The 23,251-nt window shown below is 36.3% G+C and overlaps 2 protein-coding genes across 27 annotated transcripts in view; both read left to right on the top strand.

Moving 5' to 3' along the window:
* LOC146539746 (uncharacterized) overlaps positions 1-23,251 on the top strand; it is a 313,384-nt gene that overhangs the window by 251,005 nt on the left and 39,128 nt on the right. The gene's annotated exons all lie outside the window — the stretch shown is intronic.
* Positions 16,009-17,650, top strand: LOC146539747 (uncharacterized). The gene is made up of 2 exons (XM_085207581.1): positions 16,009-16,280; positions 16,684-17,650. The coding sequence occupies exon 2, from the start codon at positions 16,694-16,696 to the stop codon at positions 17,648-17,650; it is 957 nt and encodes a 318-aa protein (XP_085063707.1). The 5' UTR covers positions 16,009-16,280; positions 16,684-16,693.

Here is a 23,251-nt window from a genome sequence, read left to right as displayed (position 1 = left end):
TATCGGTTGTGACAACGCTCCCGCTATCTTCTGCCTACCCTACTAAGTTAAAAAAAGTAATGCTATTTTACAAATACAATACAAAAATACTAAGAACATATTAAAAAGTTATCAACGTCCGTCCATAGTTAATTCAACACAAGTCGCGGACAAAGCAGCTCCCGGGAGCCCCCTCATAATGGCCACTTACTTAGAGTTGCCAGTTTTTAACTCCGGCGTCTTCATTTCTCACTAATATATTATTCTTTTATACACTACCAGAGTGAGTTTTTAATTTTGTTTTGAACTTTTGTTGTTTTGTTATATATTTATTTTTATGTGAAATGATTCTATTGATTTTCTAAAAATAATGGGTTATGGAAGTAGGTTCAAGTGTTTAGTAGTCTTTCCGGTTAGATATTGTGTTTGGTTAACTCCTGGTTAACCCATGTTTAACCTATAATAACCGTTTCATTAATTAGCTTCGTTTCGTTAAACTCTGTCAGTCAGGTCAGTATTTAGTTCATATGAAGAACAGGAGGTAACCGGCTAAGTTATTTACCGTACATCGTCTCTGTGTTTGCTGTCGCGTGCAAAGAGAGATATCAGCGGAGACGGCTCAATTGTGTATATTTGCAAAGAAATTATATATATTTAAGTGTAGTGTTAGCCGCTGGTGGTGGTTATTTAGTAAACGGAATAATTAGTTAAATGCGAAAAATGCGATGAATTTTGACTTACAACTGTTATGAGTTAAATCTGTTATGTAAGTATGGTTTATGCAACAATTAGCAACTAGAAACACAAGCTTGTATATTAAAACTATTTTTTAAAGTAGCTAACATTAAGAAGACGGAAAATGATCTCCGTGACTTATCTGGAGAGTCGCCTCCGGCCGTCTAATGGGTAAATTGTTGTCCGCGAGGAATTTAATATACTTCTCCCCCGCGTGCGGATTTGCTTCTTTGTTTATCCCTATTACTTGGCATTCCTTAGGGCGCGAGGGGTACGCTGTATAAGCGGAAATTACAAATAAACTTAGGTATATATATCAAAAATTTAAATTTTCCTAAGCTGAAGCACTTGTCTTGTTTCAAACATTAAAGAGAATTTCATTCAAAATATAGTTTTAAAAAAATTGGTAAAAACTATTTTTGATATAATCTGAGTCGGTCACACAATGCCTCGATATTAGGAGGATCTCTGCCCACTTTGTTGTTTGGTATTTATCTTAATGTTCAATGACTAGACCAGAAGAACCAAGCGACACCGCCTCCCCTCCACTGCCCTGCGCGCTACTGATATAACTAGTATACCGTCGACAGGCTCCTTGTCTCGAGGTAATAATTTAAATAGCGAAAGCTTCAAATATATGAGTCGGTCGACACGCCACCGTCTACAACATTATACGCGGAATAATGAACGGGGTTTAATAATATTGTAAATAGAAACAAGTTAGTGTTACACCTAGGTACTCTGTGGTCAGTGAACTCTAACGCCGCCCTTTGTCTTCTTTCATCGGCGTTGCCCTGGTAGCAATACAAAAGGCAGCGTTCATTTCCGCCAATCAACACTCACTATCTCCAAAATTAGGAAGTGAATGCCTTGACACTAGATTCCTTCTTCTTACCCTGCTATATGTGGGATGCCAGGCTCCACGTCTCCGTAACGTGTTTGTCCACTCGCCGTGTACGATACAGTACTGTGTCTCGTCCTATTTCAAAGGTAGCGTCGATGTGGCGAGCGTGTAAACGGAAGCCGGATAATTCCTAGTGTAGGCGTGACTCCTCTTGGAGAGCAACAGTGAGCGGCGTTATTTTAAAAACACGGATTAAGTTATTTCACCAATAGATAATTATATATTAATGTCTGAAAACGACAATTTGTTAGATTTGATCCTCATTCATGTTATATGTACATAGTTCACGCCACTTACACGATATGTATGAGTAACATTAGGTATACAGGACACGTGTAAGTAATTGTATGAGTCAGCGCCAAGAAGCGAGGAAGGTTTCGTTCCTAGCATTTGTCTCCATAAAACTGCAGTCAGTTACTCGAGATGCCAGTACAATGTCCCACTGGATTATCTTTCCACATTCATTCACACAAAAACAAGCCTTCTCACTGAGGAATAGGGGTGGAAGATCCGTGCTGGATTTAAGTGGTATACTCCAACAGTACTCTGGAGCACAATATAAGCCGCGCCACAACAATAACTCGAGAGATAGCCTTGTTGCGAGGGAAGAGGTACCAGCGTGCGTTGTACGAGCGGGTTGTACGCTTAGTTAATTCCACTTACCAACTTGCCATATAAACTATGATAAACTTATGATAGCCTTATATAAAAGTGTATTAAAATAAAGCTATTGCATTAAGTTTGAACAAATACTCCAAAGGCACATTCGTCTCTCGTTGGCTACAATTGTAAATCAAATTACTAAAATTATATAGTTATAAAATGTCAATATATTTGGATATTTCTAATGATATTCAATAGTGTCTATTGAGTTAAAACCTAATCAAAATTTACAAACAGTTAAATTTTTACAAAACAATAATTAAATGTAAAAAAAAATAGAATTATTTTGCTTAAGTTCAAAAGGAATTTAATAAGGTTACTTCAGTGAAATAATATATAGTATATTAATACTGACAATATAAGTATTAAGTGACTTGACCACGAGCCTGGAAGTGTAGTATCTACAATAATATTCGGCAAAAAACAAGAAAACACTTTATTTGAATGAACGCAATACTCATTACGAATACCCATTTTTTTAAAAAGTTAAATAATCCATTTATAGAGGAAATGCAAAATGATATCACGCTAATGATTTCGGTAGAACCCACTGTGCCTGCGGACAGAGCTAGACTCCCGAGACCTCCTGCGCTTAGAATGCGTCATTTGTCGTAGACAAGTCTTAGGCAAATACTATTTTAAGCGATAAAGTACGAGTGTTTCAAAATAACGTTTCAAAGCAATAACACATTTTAAGAGCTACTTGAGTCGGCCTCAACATTTAATGTCCCTCTTTAATTTTGTGGTTTTATATTCTAAGGCAATACAGAGACATATCATATACAAATGTCATTCATTTATTTTTATTTTAGTCAAAGTGATTTTTATTTATAAATTACTTAATTAGGCCTCGTAGAAAAACAAGATGATACCAAAAGCTTTAATTATATGAAATTGTGTCGAATAAAAGTCGCTATGTACTTTGTTGTTACTTGTAACTATCGATATTTTGTTATTGTATAATTGTATAAATAAATAACAAATATGTTTTAAAACTTTAGCATAGTTTATCTATAAGTTTATACCTATAATTTTTCCCGACTCTACCTAAATTTTGTTAACTCCTCAAACATGCGCGACTCGCCCCTAAACAAAAGGGGAATGTAGTGGACCCCTATCTCAAAGGTTTGACTCTTCTCTTAGTTTTATTATAACACATATACACGAAATTCAGCATACATATTTGGAAACCTGAATAAATTAAAGCAAATATCTGTAATCCAGTTACTAGTATATACATATAACATACTGGTAAGATCATTTTAAGTCGGTTAAATAAATACATATTTAACCGCCTTCCGTAAAAGTTATGAATTTCCGTACTTATATAGATAAATGCATTCACAGTGAGCCAACACTAAAATAACTGATAGTAATGAGAGACGGAAGTTCGTTTTGGACAATACTCATAAATTCTGGACTCGTTTATAGACGCTATTGCTGAAGCGCTACTAGAATTAATATTATATTTACACGAACAATTCCCTCCTAATTGTTACACGCGTCATATGTTTGACTACAATTACAAAAAACACTTTCGTACTTTGCTTTCCTACATTACATATTTTTTCAATCCTTTTTTTAGTCTCATTGCTAATATTAATTTTAATAATAACTTATAACATTAACTTCTGAAATACTAGCTTGACCAAAAACAAATATAAAAAGAAATTAAAAAGAAAATCGAGTTCCATGTGATTTTTCATAAAAGTAATTATATGTATCGTTGAAGTACAAATTCTAAAATATTATATTTCTGAATATCCAAAACAAAAGGTGACGTTTGATGTCGTATTCCATAAGGAGTAGAGTACAGTGACGACGCTCTCGTGCAGACGTACAAACAGACAACACGAGCGCGATGATGAAGTGTACCGAGCGGCGGTTATCTCCTTAAACAGAATAAAACTTGTTTAATATCGGCTTCATTATAAGCCATAACGCAGTTCATTTCTCCTTTGACTCCTGCGAACTGCTTTTACGGGATAAAATAAAGTATAAAGATAATGGAATTGTAGTTTACTATTTCTCTGATTGTAGCCGCATCTATTTGTGGACTCCTTAACTAATATGTTTATTTCATGAAGAATTGACAATTTGCCTATTTATTTTTATTCTAGATCTAGTGGTAAATCATTGATTATGTTAGCAAAATAATATAGAATATTAAAAGCTGTAACATTTGTATTAAATAAATATTTTACAATATTACTAATATGAGAAGTGGAATGTAGAGCACGGGGCTAGGATCAACGCAAGTATAAGAAATGGCCCCAATAACTATTTCACATTTACCTCTTTCAGTTCACGCTAATTACACACTTTATGAACACTGTAATCCAGTAGTTCGCATAACCGGGGTCGCTAGAGACGCGCCAGCTGCGTGCACGTTCTATTGTAGAGTGCACTCTGAATGCGACACTCATCTCCAAACTCATCAATTTTTGTGACTCCAAACTCATCAATGTCGCGCCAACCGATTTTGATGATTCTTGTTTTATTTGAAAGAATACACTTCAAGGACAATTTAGTGAAAGTTTGTTTAGGTTCCGATTATGGATTCAAATTAATGTTACAACAACCTTACTACAATATGTACCAAGCCTGTTTGTTTTACTTGGCACCGACTTCAAAATTATAAAATCTTCAAATTCATAATTATAAAATCACTTTTTAGTTCGTTGTTAGAAGTCGGTTTTTCTTTTTATTGAAGAACCGATTTTGATGAAACAAATTTTATATGATAAATTGAGTTAAAACAAAGCAATTGGTGATAGTTTGAAGAAAATCGATTCAGTACTTTCGAAGATTAGCATGATCATACATACAGACGGACAAGAAATTAAAAAAAAAATTTTTGCTTTCTCTTATTCTTTTTAAATGTCCCTCTATGCATTTTAGTCAAAATATTAAATGTACAGACAAAATATTTTTACTGTTTTATTAGGTATATATAGAGATTTCCCGTCCAATGTTTGAGACGTGTGTGGGGATCGACTCTACGTGTAACCATTCTCTCCTCTCCTCTGGTGCAACATAACAGCTCCTATAACATGCCACAACTACAACATGCCGCTCCGTCGTCCCGCATACTTCGCAGTCAATCATTCAATTTAGGCATTACCTACAATTTGCTATTATAATTAAGCTCGATCGAGCGCGCGTCGTTCGTGTAATGGCGAGTTATTAGCGCGCCGACCGTCAGTCCGGCCGCGACATAAATCTCGGGACTCGTGATTGCGGGTCATTTCTTACTGGATACATATCATATGAATAAAAAATAAATAAATAAGGAAAATATACTAATATGTATGAGTATATGCTAATTGCTTGTTGTAATTGATTAGTGTTTGAATATGAAGATGTTCCTCCAGGCGCGAGCGCTAAGTGAGGACCTATACCTGGTGTCCACACGTTTGTTGTATCTCGGCTGCGTTGCGCATCTATTTTATAAATAATGTTGTTTTGTGTAATTGCAGGTATGTTGAGTTGACAGTGTCGATGATGATTGAATGATTCGCTGTGTTTTGGAGTGGTAAGTCTCATAGAGAAAACTTGAAGAAAGAAAATTAAAAATTATCAAAAAAAAAATACAAAGTCTGTAGGTCTGTACTTTAATAAAATAAATTAGCTTCACGTATACTGTATCACGTACACAGCAGGGAAGGCAGAGGGAACCAAGTGTCAAACACTCCGTTCACCGTAAGGAGGAAGGAGGAAGGAGGCCAAGCACACGCGATTTGTCTCAACAGTTTAAGAAAATGCAAATGAATGCTAATCGCGACGCGTGACACGTGACGCGTGACGCGTGACGAGGGTCGCGGGTTCCGACGTCTCTGCGCTGCGTTGATAACTCCCACTTTCCTCCGAACTTGATATTAACAAGATTAGCCACTTCACTGAAGAAGCTTTGTTGTTAGCTTTATTATTTATGTTTGAAAATATATATTTAACATTAAGTTTTAATTAAATTATTAGTTTCCGATCTAACATGTAGAATATATAGGCAGATAAATATTATAAAGCTAAAGTGTGTACACTTCCCAGTATATAGTATTATACGTATATAGTATACATTGACTTAGCTATAGACTTGCAGTCACGTATAATACGACTAGCGGACGCGCGCAGCTTCGCTTGCGTATTTAGGGGTGAATTCTAATAAACCACGAAACATGTGTTCACTGAAATATTTTTAAGGGTCTAAATATCAAATTTTATAAAAATCGGTGGTGATTTAAGAATTTTCCCATACAAACTTTCAACCCGTTATTTGCACCCTTAGGGGGTGAATTCTAGAAAACTATGAAACATATGTTAAATTATATACATTTAAGAGTCTGAATTTCAAATTTTATAAAAATTGGTGACGATTTAAAAAAAACCTATACAAACTTTCAACCCCTTATTTGCACCCTTAGGAGGAGAATTCTAGAAAACGATGAAACACGTGTTCAATTAAATACTTTTAAAAATCTAAATTTCAAATTTTATAAAAATCGGTGCCGATTTAAATTTTTTTCCATACAAACTTTGAACCCCTATTTCACCCCTTTAGGGTTAAAATTTTTCAAAATCCCTTCTTAGTGGATGTCCAGATTACGAAAGTAAACTTTTGTCCAAATTTCACGTTTCTACGCACAGCGGTTACGGCTGTGCGTGCGTCTTACCTCAGTCAGTGAGGACAAGTCCGTTTATATATATAGATAGCTTCACTGTAACCCACTATACCTGCGGGCCTGCAGTAGCTGTCCACGTTTGGTTAACCTTAGTTTGTTCTATTTAACAGCCTAAGCGAAGTCGCTCGTTAAAACTGGTACTTTATATATAGGGACGCTTTAGCGATATAAAATATAAGATTCCTTCCGGTCATATAAATGCAAATAACAAGCTGCCGTCATTACGCGCGCCGGGAGGGTGTCACGTTCCGCGCGGGACTTGCCGAAATTGCACATAATCGCCTTCGAAACCTGCCCTCAGCCACCGGCAGACTGATGTTAAGATTTACCCCCTTCTGCGGACGCAATTTTTAGCTACACTTTACTCCCCCTTTCAAAGGGAGGGTCGCACGCGCGAGATATATGTAGCTGTTAAACGATGCGAAATAATATCTTTTTAGAGGAGATAACCGCAGTACATCAACCCTATAGGCAGGATTTAAACATCCTATTTATTATACATATTGAACAGAACATTTTCAAATATCGATTCTATTAAGTATTGAAATAAAAATATATTACAGAGGAATTGGCAGACAAAGTGCGGAAACAGAGAACATTCACACTAGATTCTCTCATGCATATATGTAGGCCCGTACTATAAGCCTACGTTCACATGGCCGCGCGGCGACGCGCGTTTTCGCGTATACCGGCGTGTACCGCGCGCATTATCTTGAACCCAGTTCAGTTGACCCGCGCGGTTTGAGGAGGACGGACGCACGGATCTACGAAAATGGAGGACGAGGCATAATGTTACTATCAGTTTTTCTTTTAGTGAAATGCAATATTTTACAGCACTTTTTAACGCAAGCATAGAAAAATCGAAGGATGCAATCGACATCAGCAGTACTTGAAAAATCGACCTTCGTGTAGTCTTAATGTGGAATATAAAGTCACAAGCAAGCTTAAGAAAGTCTTTGACACTAAATAAGGTGAACGCAGTACCGTCTTTGCTTTCGATGACGACGTCCTAGTTTGCGGTATAAAATTTACACGCAAATAGCCTCCTCCATGTTCATTCTCGATTAATGTATACACTAGAATGCCGCGCGTAAGCCGCCGTCATGTGAACAAGTGACCCGCGCGGCAGCGTGCCTCGCCGCGCGGCCTTGTGAACGTAGGGTTAAGATGCCAGGATATATAAAAAATATAAATATAATTGTTATGCGTATTGAGACATATTATCACCCATCAGTTCAGTAACCAAAATTTCACATATTCCTTCGTTATAACTTAAAGTGAGACTACACACCGCCCAGTCTCTTTCAACTTCACCGATATATTTCAATTGAATTTTCGCTGAAAACAATCTGTTTTGCAAATTGTGAAGTTGTAGGGCGCTCTGATTTGCATAGAATAACACGCGGCCGCCTCCGCCCCCACCGCCTCCGCCTCCGCCGGGGCCTTGTAATAATATTGTGTCAAAAAACAGACCAACGATCAACTTCCACTTTGTTTTATGTATTCTAAAACAATACGTACGAACCAAGTTTTTATTTATCATCGAATAATCTCTAGTTGAGGTCGTCGGCAGCGGCACAACGCCTCACTGACAGGAGGGGTACAATAGTGGGTTCGATTACCACTCGGGGTAAAGAGGTATTTAACTTCTCTTCTACCACTCGAAAATTTAAAATGTATATTTCAAAATTATATCTAACTAGCGGCCCGCTCGCGGTTTCACCCGCGTGAACTGTTATTATTAATTTCTGTCTCCGTGACTACGTCCTATAAGTAACTCCTATGCAAAATTTGAGATTCCTAGCACTTGTAGTTTCTGAGATTTCGTGATGAGTGACCTTTCGATTTTATATATATAGATTATAAAACGAAAAAAAGGATTTTTGTTAACTATCAACACAACCACAGCAAGCCACAACAATCATACAATCATACATAATGAAGGGTGGGTTTACGAGAAACCCGACCACCACCACCACCACCGCCGCCACCGCCTCCGTGACCAAATAAAACAACTGTTACCATTATTTTTCAGTAAATTCCATTTTATGGCGGTCATCTCTATCCTTGTTTTGTTGACGGTTATGACTTTTTAACGTATTCTATACGAGTGTTTTACATATGCCGCCAGGGCCCTGAACGATATATCAAGTTTTTGTTATGTAAATCACATTACTTTTCTCTTTAAGTATAAAATAAAAATATTGTATCTATTAACAAATTAAAGAAAGATTCTTATACAGATAATGTAGGAAAAAAGGTTAAATATCTGTTCATTAAAGGCGACTCGTATCTACATGACATTGAGGCCAGTCGTGACGCAGAGGCACAGATTGTATGTTCGATGTCCACCCGAGCAAATGTATATTTAATATTTTCATTTCCAAGGCTCCTGGTAATAAAACAAAGCGCGGTGTTGAGTTCCGCCACTTAACTCGCAATGCCTCCGGAAATTGGGGAACAATGAGAAACAGAATATCGAGATCGAATCGGACTGTCTTAACCTAGCTAGGTTCCCTCTGCCTACCCTGCTTTGTATAGAAGATATAACGTGAACTTCAAAAAAATGTTTCCTATAATTATATCTACTAGTGAAGTATTTTTAAAGACAGATTAGTAAAACGATTAAATTAGAATTAGAAAACTTTGCTTTGTTCCTCATTCAGACTTTGTTACGCAAATACATTTAGAAATGCATAAGACTTGTTAGGAGCGGGTGGGCACAATGGACCGGAAGGGCGGCCGCGGTTAAACGCCGTCAGATGAATGCACAAACGGATCTTTAGAATATTAACTTTATTTATTTTTGTTTTCCCACTTTTTAACGCGTAGCTTTTAGCTCCGTTGCTTACAAATAAACTTTTTATCTTCTGCTTTTCGTCTAATCTGCTCGTTATTATTTTATCATAAACATAGCTTAAAATAAACGCGTCGGTTGTAGGTTCGATACCCACTGGAGGGAATAAAATATCAATATTTTCATTTCTTCCCTCTGGGGACAAAGCTACAGCGTTTACTTGAAAAATAAGGATGATTTCATCTTTAAATAGTTAAGTTAGTAGTGTTAGTTTTCTACGTGTACTTAATATAAAGGTGAACAATTAGAATAAACATTGATTTTAAGATTGACCTTCTGTTACATAATATTTTACTTTAAAACATAAGGCAGACCGCGCATTTCATCGTCTATTCTCATAGTAATACGGAACCGGAATAAAATATTTCAAACGATGGCAACCCCTGTTTGCGGCAGTTATTTTCCAGGCAACCATGTTTTATAGTGTTCAGAAAAAAAATTGCTTTAATTTGATATATAATTCATTAAAAAAACACATGAGTTATTAACATTTGGTGACCTGGCAACCCTAGACTTGCGGCAGACTGAGAGCTGGCAACCCTTAATTTTCCAATTCCTTATGCGATTTTCTTTCAAATGATGTGCGATTCATATAAAAAACGTATGATTTACGAAAAAATGTAATTAAAGGTGATTGCGGCAGAATTCTTCTAGGCAACCCAAGTGTAATCTGTTCTACTAATCATGTATTATTCATTAATATAACTTTAATTAAGAAAACTGCTACCTGCAGGTTTAAGCGGTGGGATCTCCATCTAATAACAATCTTTGACAATTCATTACTTTATATATGACACTATCCAAAAAGAGAACAGAGTATCTTAACAATACACTTTCTTTTTACTCTACTGTGTAAACCTGTGAAGACCAACAACTTACTGCTCTTTCCGTGTCTCTTATCAGTTAGTAGATCATTAGATATCAAACGTTGCTCTGAGGGAAGCAGTGATGCAGATTTGATTGATAGCAGGATAGGCAGAGGGAATCTAATGCTAAGACTTTCCGTTCCACACGCACCGCTCAATTTTGAGACATTGTTTGTATAGTGGCGACTTCCGCCACGCTTTGTGTTGTTACCAGTGAGGAGACATCAAAATAATAAACAAAAGCTCGGTTACACCTTATAAATAATATAACTTAAATATATTGTAACTTTAGTTCATTCTACTTATTATTATATTAGTGAAATACAAATAGCAACATAAGACTCACTAAATATAAACTACAAACCGAGACCACCTTAATGAGCATATTTCCAAGAAGACGACAGGGTAGGGACCGACTGAGGACAGGGGAGGGACAAGTCCGCGGCTGCTGGAATAGAACGTAAATAGCTTCGATACCTCATTGGAAACTAACCGAGCGAGCTTGGAACTGCTTACATGTACATAGGTGCTTGTTTAAAGGAAACTTAAGATGACACATTGTTTTGTTATTTCTAGGCAGGAAATGAAATAAATAATATATAACTCAATTTCAAAAAATGGAAAAAAATAATTCTATGCTTCGTTACAAATGTAATTAGTTTTTGTATATTAAAAACAAATAGGTACTTTTATATATTGTGTACGTATTATACCTAAGTCTTGTGTTGCTACTTATACCATTAAACGTAATTATAATAATACTTAATTTTAGCTAATACCTCAGCTAAGCCTCAGCTAGACTCTACAGAGACAAAATGACAATAACTTGTTTCTCCGACTGTCACGACCGACGTGACACATCCGTCACAATTACAGACAGACAGACGCCACGACGGCCTCTACTGTCATTATAAAACAATTTGAAGGACGAGTCACGTGTTAGTGTTTATCACTGTTAAGCTACCCAACTCCCGAGCTCTCGAGGCAGCCTCGAGGACCTTAAGCTCATAAGCACCAACGAATAATTCACTGTTTCATTGCCACTCGTAGCAATACAGATTAGTTGTTTAAACCGTCTACAATAATAATCCTCGCAATCGGTGTATCATGCTCTTTTATGTCCCGGAACAAAGAGCCCTAACGGTGGCCAAGTTTGCAGTAAATCTCCTAAATTAAGTTGGAGTCCTCCCCTGCGTATCATCCGCGAATGCAAATGTATGCAGACAGCGACGCACCCGCGGTGTTGTCAGCGTTCCGGGCCCCGGCGCTGGGCGCGCGGATGCTCAGGAATCACACGGATGTGTAGTAGAAGCCGCCTTGGTAATACAAATAGAGTTACTTAGTGGCGTTTGCATATCATTATCATTATATCTTATAAAACAAAGTCGCTTTTCGTGTCTGTCTGTTGTTTCTAACTCTTCTTCTTCTAAACCACCCAACGGATTTTGATGCGGTCTTCACCATTAAGTCAGGTGTTTTTCGTAGAAGGTTTATATATAGTTTATTATTTGTACATTCTTATATAAATTAACATAAATACGATAAATGTGTATAAAGTCCTACCCGTTGAGACACTTTCTCGCATGCGCTGCTCTAATGGTAAGTACTACATGAAAAAAATGTACTGGAGTATTGTTCCTCTTAATAAGATCTACAAAAAAGTCCGCGAGAGCATATTCGTATCTTTTAAGAATAACGTGTAGTGATCATATTTCTGTCTAAAAATAATAATTTCAATATATTTTTTATTGTGAGGGATATTTTTCTATAATGGTATTAATCCTTATCCTTTAAAATACTTTATTAATTTTTTACGTTACACGAAGATAAAATTTGCTTTTTACAATATTTCGAAATTGCAAATAGTTTTACAGAAAAACGCATTCAATTGTTGACACATCCCGCCGTTGACACATCAGCTGTATGTTACTCAAATGTCACTTATCCCTTACTCTCAGCATATAAATAAGTACATTAGTTACGTTGGCCATTTAATGTAGACCAAAACTGTCTTTTACTGTTTTTCATTTTAATAAGTACTTTAGAAGTTGTTACAATATCAAAAAATCCTTGCTGCGAAACGGCTCCCACTCGCCATGCGTCGGCCGCGTCCGCCTTCCTTACACGCATCGGTGGTTCAGTGGTAGAATGCTCGCCTGCCACGCGGGCGGCCCGGGTTCGATTCCCGGCCCATGCATTCTATTTAATTTTCCTCACAGGCAGCCACGTCGTGCTTACTTTTCATCAGGGACAGAATACCCCCTTCAGCATTAACCACAAGCTCGAAAAAAAAAACCCGCCTGCCTTTATAGCAACGAAGATTTAGTTAGATGCGTTTGCACGTATTGGATAATTGGAGTTGAATGTATTATTTCAGCGCGATATATTTGGTTTCATATTTTTTGTAGTAGTTATATTGTTTATAATTTCCTGCGTTTAAAAATAGTAATTTAACTATCTAAAAATAGTCATTTAAATATATTTTAATAAGTACTTGAAAAGATTAGTATCACAGATTTAAAATTACGGTACCTACTAAAAATTCCTTGCTGTGTAAAACAATTGGAAAATCCTTATTGAAACTACAAAAATGCGGGTTGCATTAGGGTTTAATTAATTTTCACATTATCTTAAGTGCTTTGCAAACATACATTACATGAATAATCCAGTAGTTAAAGCGGGCGAAGCCGCAAGAGGGTCGCTAGTGTTCAATATTTCCATAAAGATCTTTGAGACCTGCAGTGGAATGATGGGGGTTTTCCTTGTAAGTCAACATACGATTTGTATGTATGTTGCCGTTCCCACTAAATATATGTTTAAGCAAATAGATATGTATGTATGTACAAATAAAAGGAAATATGTACGTTTCTTTTGATAATTTCACTTTTATTTAAAGTAAAATATTTATAATATCCATCAATATAGTCGTATTGAAATCGCAGTACACATTTTGCAAGTTATTATTAATGTGTAACTTGGACTTATTAATAATAAACATTTTGAATAGAGTAACTCCTGTGACCATTGCTCTATACTGCTGAGACTGTTGATGACGTGCTCATTTATACCATTTTTGATTTTATATGTATACCAATGTAGAAATGGAAATATCAGAAATACATAGGATCGGTGTCTGTACATGGAAGATATATAAGAAAAATGTCATTGGGCTCCTTTATTAATGTACTAGAACCCAAAACAATGGTTTTAAAGTTTTTTTTTCTGTTTGTTTGTGCGCTTATTCACGCTATTTTCAGAAACGACTTAACCGGTTTAAATGCAGTTTTCTCTATTCTATTTCGGCAAACTGCCATTAGTTATTGGTGTTTATTTTATTTCAATTAGTTTACAAATAAAAAAGTTATAAATACACAAAAATAACAATATTGCTATAAAATTTGTGTTTTATTTAATTACCTAAAACTTTAGCTATCAATGTATGAATGTTGTATTTAAAATGATAATATTATTAGATGCCGAAAGTAAATCAGATGAGACAATACGTAATAGACTAACTAGTACGAGGACAAGCGGGCACCGCGAGGACAATATCACTACATGTACAGCAAGCCTCCATGAAGCTTAGGAGCTTACAAATATTTGAGGACAATTATACCCTCAAAAATATATGTAAGAAAAAAAGCAGCAAGATAAGCAGAAGAAACATAGAGTTAGGACTCTCCCTTCTACATTTTCGTGCCGATCTTAACACCGCGCTTTTCCTTTTTGCCAAAGTGAGAAATTAAAATTAATTAATTCCCCCAATCGGAAATCAAACCTACAACCTTCGCATTTACAACGAACCACTACACTGAGTCACATCAAATGCACAAGAAGTCACGTTACAAAACTCATTTAAAAAAATTAGCATAAAAACCCAAGGGTGCAAGGCAGTACCGCCTTCAGCACCGCCGCGCCGCAGTACCAGATGAAGAGAATGGCAAATGTCGCATTTAAGACTGCAATGAATGTTTGGCGGCTAATGAGGCGGCTTGTATTCTACAGGCGTCCTCCGTCCTCCGTCCTCCGTCCTTCGCGGCCTCCACTCGCCCTCTTATTGCGCCCGACATGTTATAAGATCAAAGGAGATGTGATGCTGTAAGGCTTTAAGTGGACGTGTCTTGTTTTTTTAGCATTATGTATAATGTAATGCTTGAGATTCCATTTATTCATAAATGCTTGCTGATAAAGGAATGAAACGTTCAATTACCGAATTTTAAATACTATAATACTATATATTTCATGAAGTACTATGTGATAGCAGATAGCACGTCATCTCACTCACAACTTCGTAATACTTAAAACGTTACGTAACAAAATGTTAGATTCCGACCGATGCAGAGCTATCAAATGCTACTGAATTTTAAATTAAAACTGATTTTCAAATAAAAATGCAAATCGAAGGTTCCCTTTATTTAGTGTATCGAGTTTGTATGCATCCCGCGAGCACCACCTCGGCACCACCTCGGCACCACCACGACACCCTCCGTATCTGCGAGCCGCGCCGAGATGTCAATAATCTGTCGTACACATTTCAACACGCAGCTATAGTTTTACTGGATTTCTCTGTACGAGTACTAGAATGGGCGTTATCGTTTTTTTCCGCTAACGGTTATGAAACCGATATATGGTTTTCGTATCGATATCAAAAACGGTTTTCAGATATCGTTTTTTTTTCGAATTGTCAATAAACGCAAGATCAATGTTATTAGTATTACATATAAATAAAAGCTATAATCAAATGTAAAAAAAACAATATTTAGTAATTAAATTGAAATAATGTTAAAATACAAAATCATATCCAAATTTCAACTCGATCTCGATTTCTATCAGAAGTTCGATTTCATAACGACGAAATAATAAGTTGTAGATGTAATGTAACAAAAAGCGGCGAAATGTTCATATTTCAGAATATAAAGAGTGTAGACGCGATGGACAACCATCCGACGCTGCCTGACTGCTGCTCATAGATATGAAGCGATAATAATATTGGCATTAAGGTGCTTATGTAGGAATTTAGTAAAGCTTTATATAAAAAAATTGAAACCAAAAAAACTTTTTTATAAAAACCTTTTATTTAAACACTAAAAAGAAGAAAATAATATTTTCTTTGTAAATTTTAACTATCAACTTGTAACCTCCTTTATACACAATTTACATGATCATAAAACTTTGTTGCGGGATTTATTTGTGTAAATAAACTAATATTAATTTAATTATGTAAAATCAGCTTTTAATTAGTATTAAAAGTTAAAAGTAAAAGATTATTTTTATTAAATTTCAATTTAATTAACTATGAATCATCGCCATTCAGATACATGTATAAACTATTTAACCCTTAATCAAATATTGGGAAATTATTTCCCACATGCCACTACTGTAATTTTTTTGTTTTATTTCGTTTTTGGCAACTCTAATCAGTACCAACCTTAGGGAAAAATAATCGTACAGAATTTTTTAATTTTATTAATTTGCAACATTTTGTCTTAAGGCGCGAACTGTCATTGTATGTCAATGTCAAAAACACAGTTTGAAATATTTTGTGAAAAAACCGGTTCAAACGGAAGATTTAAAAGTTTTTGAAGAAAAAAAATCTGGTAAGTGCATAAACACAATAATATTGTAAACTAGATTTGTTTTCTGAATGTTTCTTACGGTTTTTGGGCTCGCAGCATTGATATTTGTTGTATTTTCTTAGGTTTAATTATGTGGGAAATTATTTCCCATTGTTTGTTCCTGCATTTGAAAAATACCAATTTCTATATATACAATAAATAATTTGTCTGTTGCACTATATAAGTACCTAAACAGGTATAGTTACTTATAATTTTATCTAACTTACACAACATTGTCAGCGAGTAACTCATATATGGAGCTTTCTCGAGAGTTATGACTGCGATTGAGTGATTTCTCACTTGATTTTTATAACTATTATATTTTAGAACTATTTGTACTGCTCAGACTACCAAGTTAGTTTAGACTTCCTTTTATTTGTTTTAGATATTTAAATATGGACGCTAAAAAGTTACAAAAAGTTCTAACAAAGAAAAAATTGGAAGAGGTGGTGCAAAATTTAGACAACTTGTCTGATTTATCAGCCTCAGATTCTGAAGATGACTCATGCTATGTCAATAGCATTCATTCTCCATCCGATACTTACCTCAATCAGCTTGACGATAACCTAATTGAACAACGTCTTGAATATATCTTCGGCTTCGAATCGAATGAAGATAAACAAGAAACGCCTACTATACAAGCCCAACAGATTTCAACGGATGCCTTACTGACAGCCTTAGGAGAAACATCTCATATCACAAACTCACCAACAACAGACAGTCCTTTGCTAACTTACTTAGATACAGAAAATGACGAATGTAATATACAACTTCAAGACATTCACGCATTTGAAGTTCAGCAAGACTTAATAAATGTCATTGACGTTCCCATGGAAGAGTTTTTGGCAGATGATGAACAGACTGAAACTAACAACGAAATACGCAGAGATCGTTCTAAGCCAAGAGTATGGGAGACAAAATCCGAAACCCATGATATTCCCGTTTTTGAAAAACGTTTTAAACCCAAGGCGAATGACACGCACAAAACTTCACCACTAAGTATTTTTGAACGGCTTTTTCCTGATGAACTGATTGTTATAATTGTGGAACAAACAAATAGATACGCATATCAGAAAAATAGCAACAATTGGCAACCAGTAACTCAACAAGATATTAAGGCGTATCTAGGAGTTTTAATCCTCATGGGCTTAAATCCTCTGCCGGACATGGAACTGTACTGGTCTTCAGATCCTTTTTATTACAACAAGGAAATTGCCCAGGTTTTCCCAATCACAAGATTTAAAAAAATTACGGATTTAAAGTCTGGGCAAGGTGCGATGCAAAAACCGGGTACTTCTACCAATTTGAAGTTTATACTGGAAAAGGCGACAGCACGGAAAATGAAGGATTAGGATACAATGTTGTCATGAAACTCTGCAGTAGTGTACCAAAAAATACTTTAGTCGCATTTGATAACTTTTTTACAAGTTGTAATCTTATGGAAGATCTTTATGATAAAAAGATTTATGCAGTAGGGACAGTCAGATGTAATAGAAAAGATCTACCTAATATAATAAAGAAAAAGCAACCAAAACCATTGCGATTGGAAAAACATCAGTTTGCAGCTGTTACTGCAGAGCCAATCACAGCCATTAAATGGCTTGATACGAAAGAAGTCGCTATACTTACGACAGCCCATCAGCCACTAGATACAATGCTTGTAAAGAGGACCCAAAAGGATGGTTCTAGAGCAGACATTCTTTGCCCGAAAGCAATTGCTTCGTATACACTTAGCATGGGTGGAGTTGATCTATTCGATCATTTTAGATCATCGTATCCAATAAGCCGTAAATCACGAAAATACTGGATGAGACTTTTCTTTTTTTTGTTCGATGCATCCATAATAAATGCATATATTACCTACAACTATACACATGTTGCGACCCTTCACGGACACCGAGAATTTAGGTTACGCTTAGCACGTGCCCTAATAGATAATCACACAACACGGAAAGGTAAAGCACAAACAGGTGTACTTTTTAAAAAAGATAAGAAAGGGGGTAGGTTTGGCGTGCCAGACGAAATTCGTTTATTGAATGTGGGCATACACTTGCCAGAAGAGACTAATACTTACAAAAGGTGTCGCTTTTGCAGTACCAAACAGAAAGAACAGAGAACAAAAATACAATGTTCCGCCTGTGGAGTAGCTTTGTGTGCTAAAAATTGCTTCAAAACCTTTCACACTGTTCCACCTCAATAATATTATTTTTCTTAGTAATTAAGTTTCAGTTTATATTAAAACTATATATCATTCCTAACGTTGTTGTTTCATTTTATAACTTTATTCACTCATATTACAGTATTTTTTTCAATTTTATTATATAAGACAAAAAAGAAACAAGTAAAGTAGGAGCAACTTACATGTATAGAACTTGTAGTAAAAATATATCAAAAGTTGAGAGCTATTCCGGATAATGGGAAATAATTTCCCACTTAATTATATTTTGCTTTGAAATACCGGATACTGGGAAATAATTTCCCACTGCAAAACCCCCATTTCCCCCCTTTTTATAAAAAAAAGGAGTTGTTTTTCGAAATCTACGGCACCCACTTACCTAAAAGCCGTGACCAGATTTCAAATTACTCGAAAAATAAAGTTTGTTTGATTAAGGGTTAAACTAAACCAGGATTTGGTTTGCTTCTCACCTTTCCTAACAGTTTGTATGTGAAGCACTCCACTCACTCAGTATTCGCGGCCCGCGAGTCGCGGTATCATCTCGCCGATGGCATATCAAACACCCTTCCTCATCTGTTCCAGATTACGAGAGGGTTGCCCTCTTTCTTCCAAGTGTTACATGACTTCTCTATGTTGAGGTACCAATAGGACCTATGTATGTACATAAATACGAATATATGGAGTAACGTAAAGTAAAGTAAATCGTATGTCATTTGTGTAAATATGTTTTTATTGTTTAATTTCTTTAAATTACTTTGTGTAATCAGCGCACTGAAGGATAGGCACAGGAAACCTAATTTTATTTCACTCCGTTCTCTACTTCCCGAGCCAATTATAGAGACATTCCGTGTAGCGCGCAACTCTACACTGCACTTTATCTTGTTACCACAAGGGAAAACAGAAATGAAAATATTTCTTACTATATAAGCATAGGAATCACTTCCGCCATTACGTTGTACGTCTCGCAACAACAACAACACAACCACTGAGAGTGCGGTAGGGGCAGACGCCAGCACGCCTAATGCCTATGCTAAAATAAATGTAGAAATCTTATTAATATCTCAATTACCCATTTTAACATTATATTATTTAGATTGGCAGATTAAATTATGATTTTTTTAATGTCTGGCAATAAGTGAGTTCGCTATGTCAAAGTTCAAAACTTTACCAAATATAGTTCATCTATTTCCGATAGAAAAATAGTTAAGAACACCATAATCTATATCTATATATATAAAATCGAAAGGTCACTCACTCATCACGAAATCTCAGAAACTACAAGTGTTAGGAATCTCAAATTTTGCATAGGAGTTACTTATAGGACGTAGGTGCTCGTTAAGACGGGAATTTTTAATATTCGACTTCTAAGGGGTTGTTTTGGGGGTTGAAAGTTTGTATGAAACTTGGTTACTAATGACATTTGTCTTTGTCATTCGTTACTAAATGCTAGGAGTCTCAAATTTTGCATAGACGTCACTAGGACGTAGCCATGGACAGAAATTATTAATAACATAGTTCACGCGGGTGAAACCGCGAGCGGGCCGCTAGTATTATATAAAAGGCCTTGTCCTCACTAACTGAGGCAAGACGCGGGCACAGCCGTAACCGCTGTGCGTGGAAACGTGAAATTTGGACAGATGCTTACTTTTGTAATCTGGACATCCACTAAGAAGGGATTTTGAAAAATTTAAACCCTAAAGGGGTTAAATAGGGGTTGAAAGTTTGTTTGGATTTTTTTTTAAATCTCCACCGATTGTTATAAAATTTGAAATTCAGACTCTTAAAAATATTTCATTTAACATGTGTTTTGTAGTTTTTTAGAATTCACCCCTAAGGGTGCAAAAAAGCTGGCGAAGCTGCGTGCATCCGCTAGTTAAAGATAACCATCAGCATGCAAGTAATAACCGTATGTGTGTATGTGTGTGTGACTGCCGCCGACTCTCCCTGCTGCTTTCCGGTAAATTAAGAAATTATGTTGTTACTTCATTTTACAAATATTATGTTTCCAACTTTTAATTTGCTTCTATTTTACCTTGAGAGTAAATACTAGTGAAAGAGGATTATCTATAGAATTGCTTTCAATGCGTTCCAAAGATTAGACATGGCGCGACCTCCCGCGAGCCCGCGATAAGACCTTGCGACGGACGACGCGAGCGTGCTCTTCGAGATATTGTGCATAGAGTGACTGAACTCCACACCACACATCGTCTTGTTACCGGAGCGAGGATATATCAATAATTCATTGCCGCGAGTGGAAATCCAACCCAAAATCGTCGCGTTTATAGTTAGGCAAGGCACGACGGCCTCAACGGCTTTCCACATAACTATATATGTATATTGTTATTGGTGCAAACTATTTATCATTGGCTGATTACATTATGGTGTGAGTTTAATATATTTTACTGTGTATGCTGTTCCCATGAAAGGAGCGCTGACGCTTTCACCCTGTATAAAAGTAATTTATGTCTGTGTCTTGAAACGTTCTCCTACAAAAAAGTATTTTACTTTTTTGTAGGAAAGCCCCCGCGCCTTTGTGACTCACTAATAGTTACCAATATTTATTGTTATACTAATATTTACTTTTCTAAGGCAAAAACATCACTTTTTAAATAAATAAAGTGATTTCGATGTAAATATACGAAAATATCAAAGTAAATCTACATTATGATATATGTCGAACATTCATTTAGCGTGTGAAAAGTACTTTACCTATTCCTATTATTTCATGCAACTTAGCAATGAAAAATTCCAAAAAGTTACGCTTTTTCCTTGAATATTATTTTTGTACACTGAAACAAACGCATTTAGTTAACGCTAACTTGTTAGTAAGCTGCTGCCCTGGTAGCGGGGATCGCCAGACCCTCTACAGACTGACGCTACATATCATCTAAACTGTATATGCAGAGCGATCCCAGAAAAACTATATTTATATTTCTGATCAAGTGAAGATAGTTGCATTGCTTCATTTTCGTATTTTTAATTTGAATGAACAATTACTGGTCCAGTTGCTATACTTCCCTCCCCCCCACCGTCCCCCCGCGGGCGCTCTCATCGCTCAGGAGCGCGCCCTCATCCGTCAGTGTTCGCTGTGTCCGTCTTCCTGCAGCGCGGGGCTGGATGAATTAGCTCGCAATTGCTCGACGCACGGATTTATAACTCCATGTACCTATTCATCTTCGCTAGAGGATCGATCGCTTGCATTTATTTATTCATGTGAATATCTACCGCACTCGACTCTTAAGTCGACTCGACGACCGAAGTGATTGCCCGCTGTGCCCGCACCGCGGCTCCGTCTCCTGCTGACCTAATGCGCGTCTGCTGCGACTGTACCTGCTAGCAGCCTCGAGTACTGCTTCACGTGCTCGCGCGTCTGCTGCACTGAACTATCTGTATTTTATATTTGAAAATTCTCAAAGCACATTTACAATTATCGTTATGATAGTTTAATTCTTGTTATAATTTCTATTAAATGACCTCACATGCATATACAAATAAGCGTATTTATCGTCGTTCATATGATGGCCCTAGTGCAGCGTCTCCAGCCTAAAATTAACAATCTAGGTACTTTAAAAGGACAAGTGATAAAACAATAGAAATTTATTTTTGGTCGGTTAATTTATGAATATTACTTATGACATGGAACGACTTCCCCAATACACCATAATTATTCTGAAGGAGACGGGCGGGTGAGGGACGCCGCCCTCCGCCGCCGCCCGCCCCACCGCGAGCGGGGGCCACAGCACATTACTTATCTATGATATTGTATGTATATTTTGATGAAAACATAAAAATACAAGCAAAATTGTTTTTAGTACCACGTGTCATTTATCTTCTATATATATAAAATCGAAAGGTCACTCACTCATCACGAAATCTCAGAAACTACAAGTGCTAGAAGTTTAAAACAGTTTAGTACACTTATCTAAGTGACATTTCTTAAATGCGAAGACACTCCGCCCGCTCGGGTCGGTCGGAGTCGGAGGGTCCTCGCATTGTCCTAATCGCTGACTTATGGCCGGACGAGTCTGATTTAGCGTCATCATAGCTGCTTCCGACGCGAGCTCTGTCATCTTACCCCACTCCCTCACCGAGCGCGGTCTTATCGACTTCCGCATCGACTGTCATTTAAATCGGAAAAATATTACATTTTAAATTGTATGTTTTTGATGGTTACCTTTGATTATAATCGTATTTCATTTATTAGCAACAGAATATTTGGTAGTATTTTTAACTTTACGACTTCGTATACGAGTATAGCAGTAGTGGGTCGTCGTAGGTGTTGGCGGCGACTTCTGCAAGAAAAGGATGTTTTTGTTACCTCATTACTTTTGGATGGGTGAACCGATTTTGATTCATCAGACTTCTAAATTATAAAATCTTTGTAAAATTATTTTTCACTTTTTAGTTCGTTGTTTGAAGTCGGTTTTTCTTTTTGTTAAAAATTAATTTATAGGATAAAGTTTATAGGATAAGTTTAAATAAAGATATTATTATTATTATTATTATTATTATTATAGGAGTTTACGTAAGTGTTTACGTTATTGATATTGGTATCTATGCGTCCTACGTCCAAACTGTTGAGGAGCCTCGATTAATTTAAATGTAAATGTGGTGAAGTGTTTTATTCCTAGACGTTTGATGTTAAACCTGGTCCATGCGACATACGGCCCTGGCCTGCTCCATGTAACAAAGTCCTAAGCTATGATTAATGTGTAAATAATTACAAACCTTTGTATCTACTGTTTTTATTTTTAATTACGAAAAAGCCTTCCCTTAT

Source organism: Heliconius melpomene, chromosome 3 (genome assembly GCF_056956725.1).
Source record: "Heliconius melpomene rosina isolate 202511_hmr_F chromosome 3, ASM5695672v1, whole genome shotgun sequence".
In the NCBI taxonomy this organism is placed as follows: domain Eukaryota; kingdom Metazoa; phylum Arthropoda; class Insecta; order Lepidoptera; family Nymphalidae; genus Heliconius; species Heliconius melpomene.
Note: the sequence above shows the minus strand (reverse complement) of the source record. Positions and strands in the feature narration are given on the sequence as shown.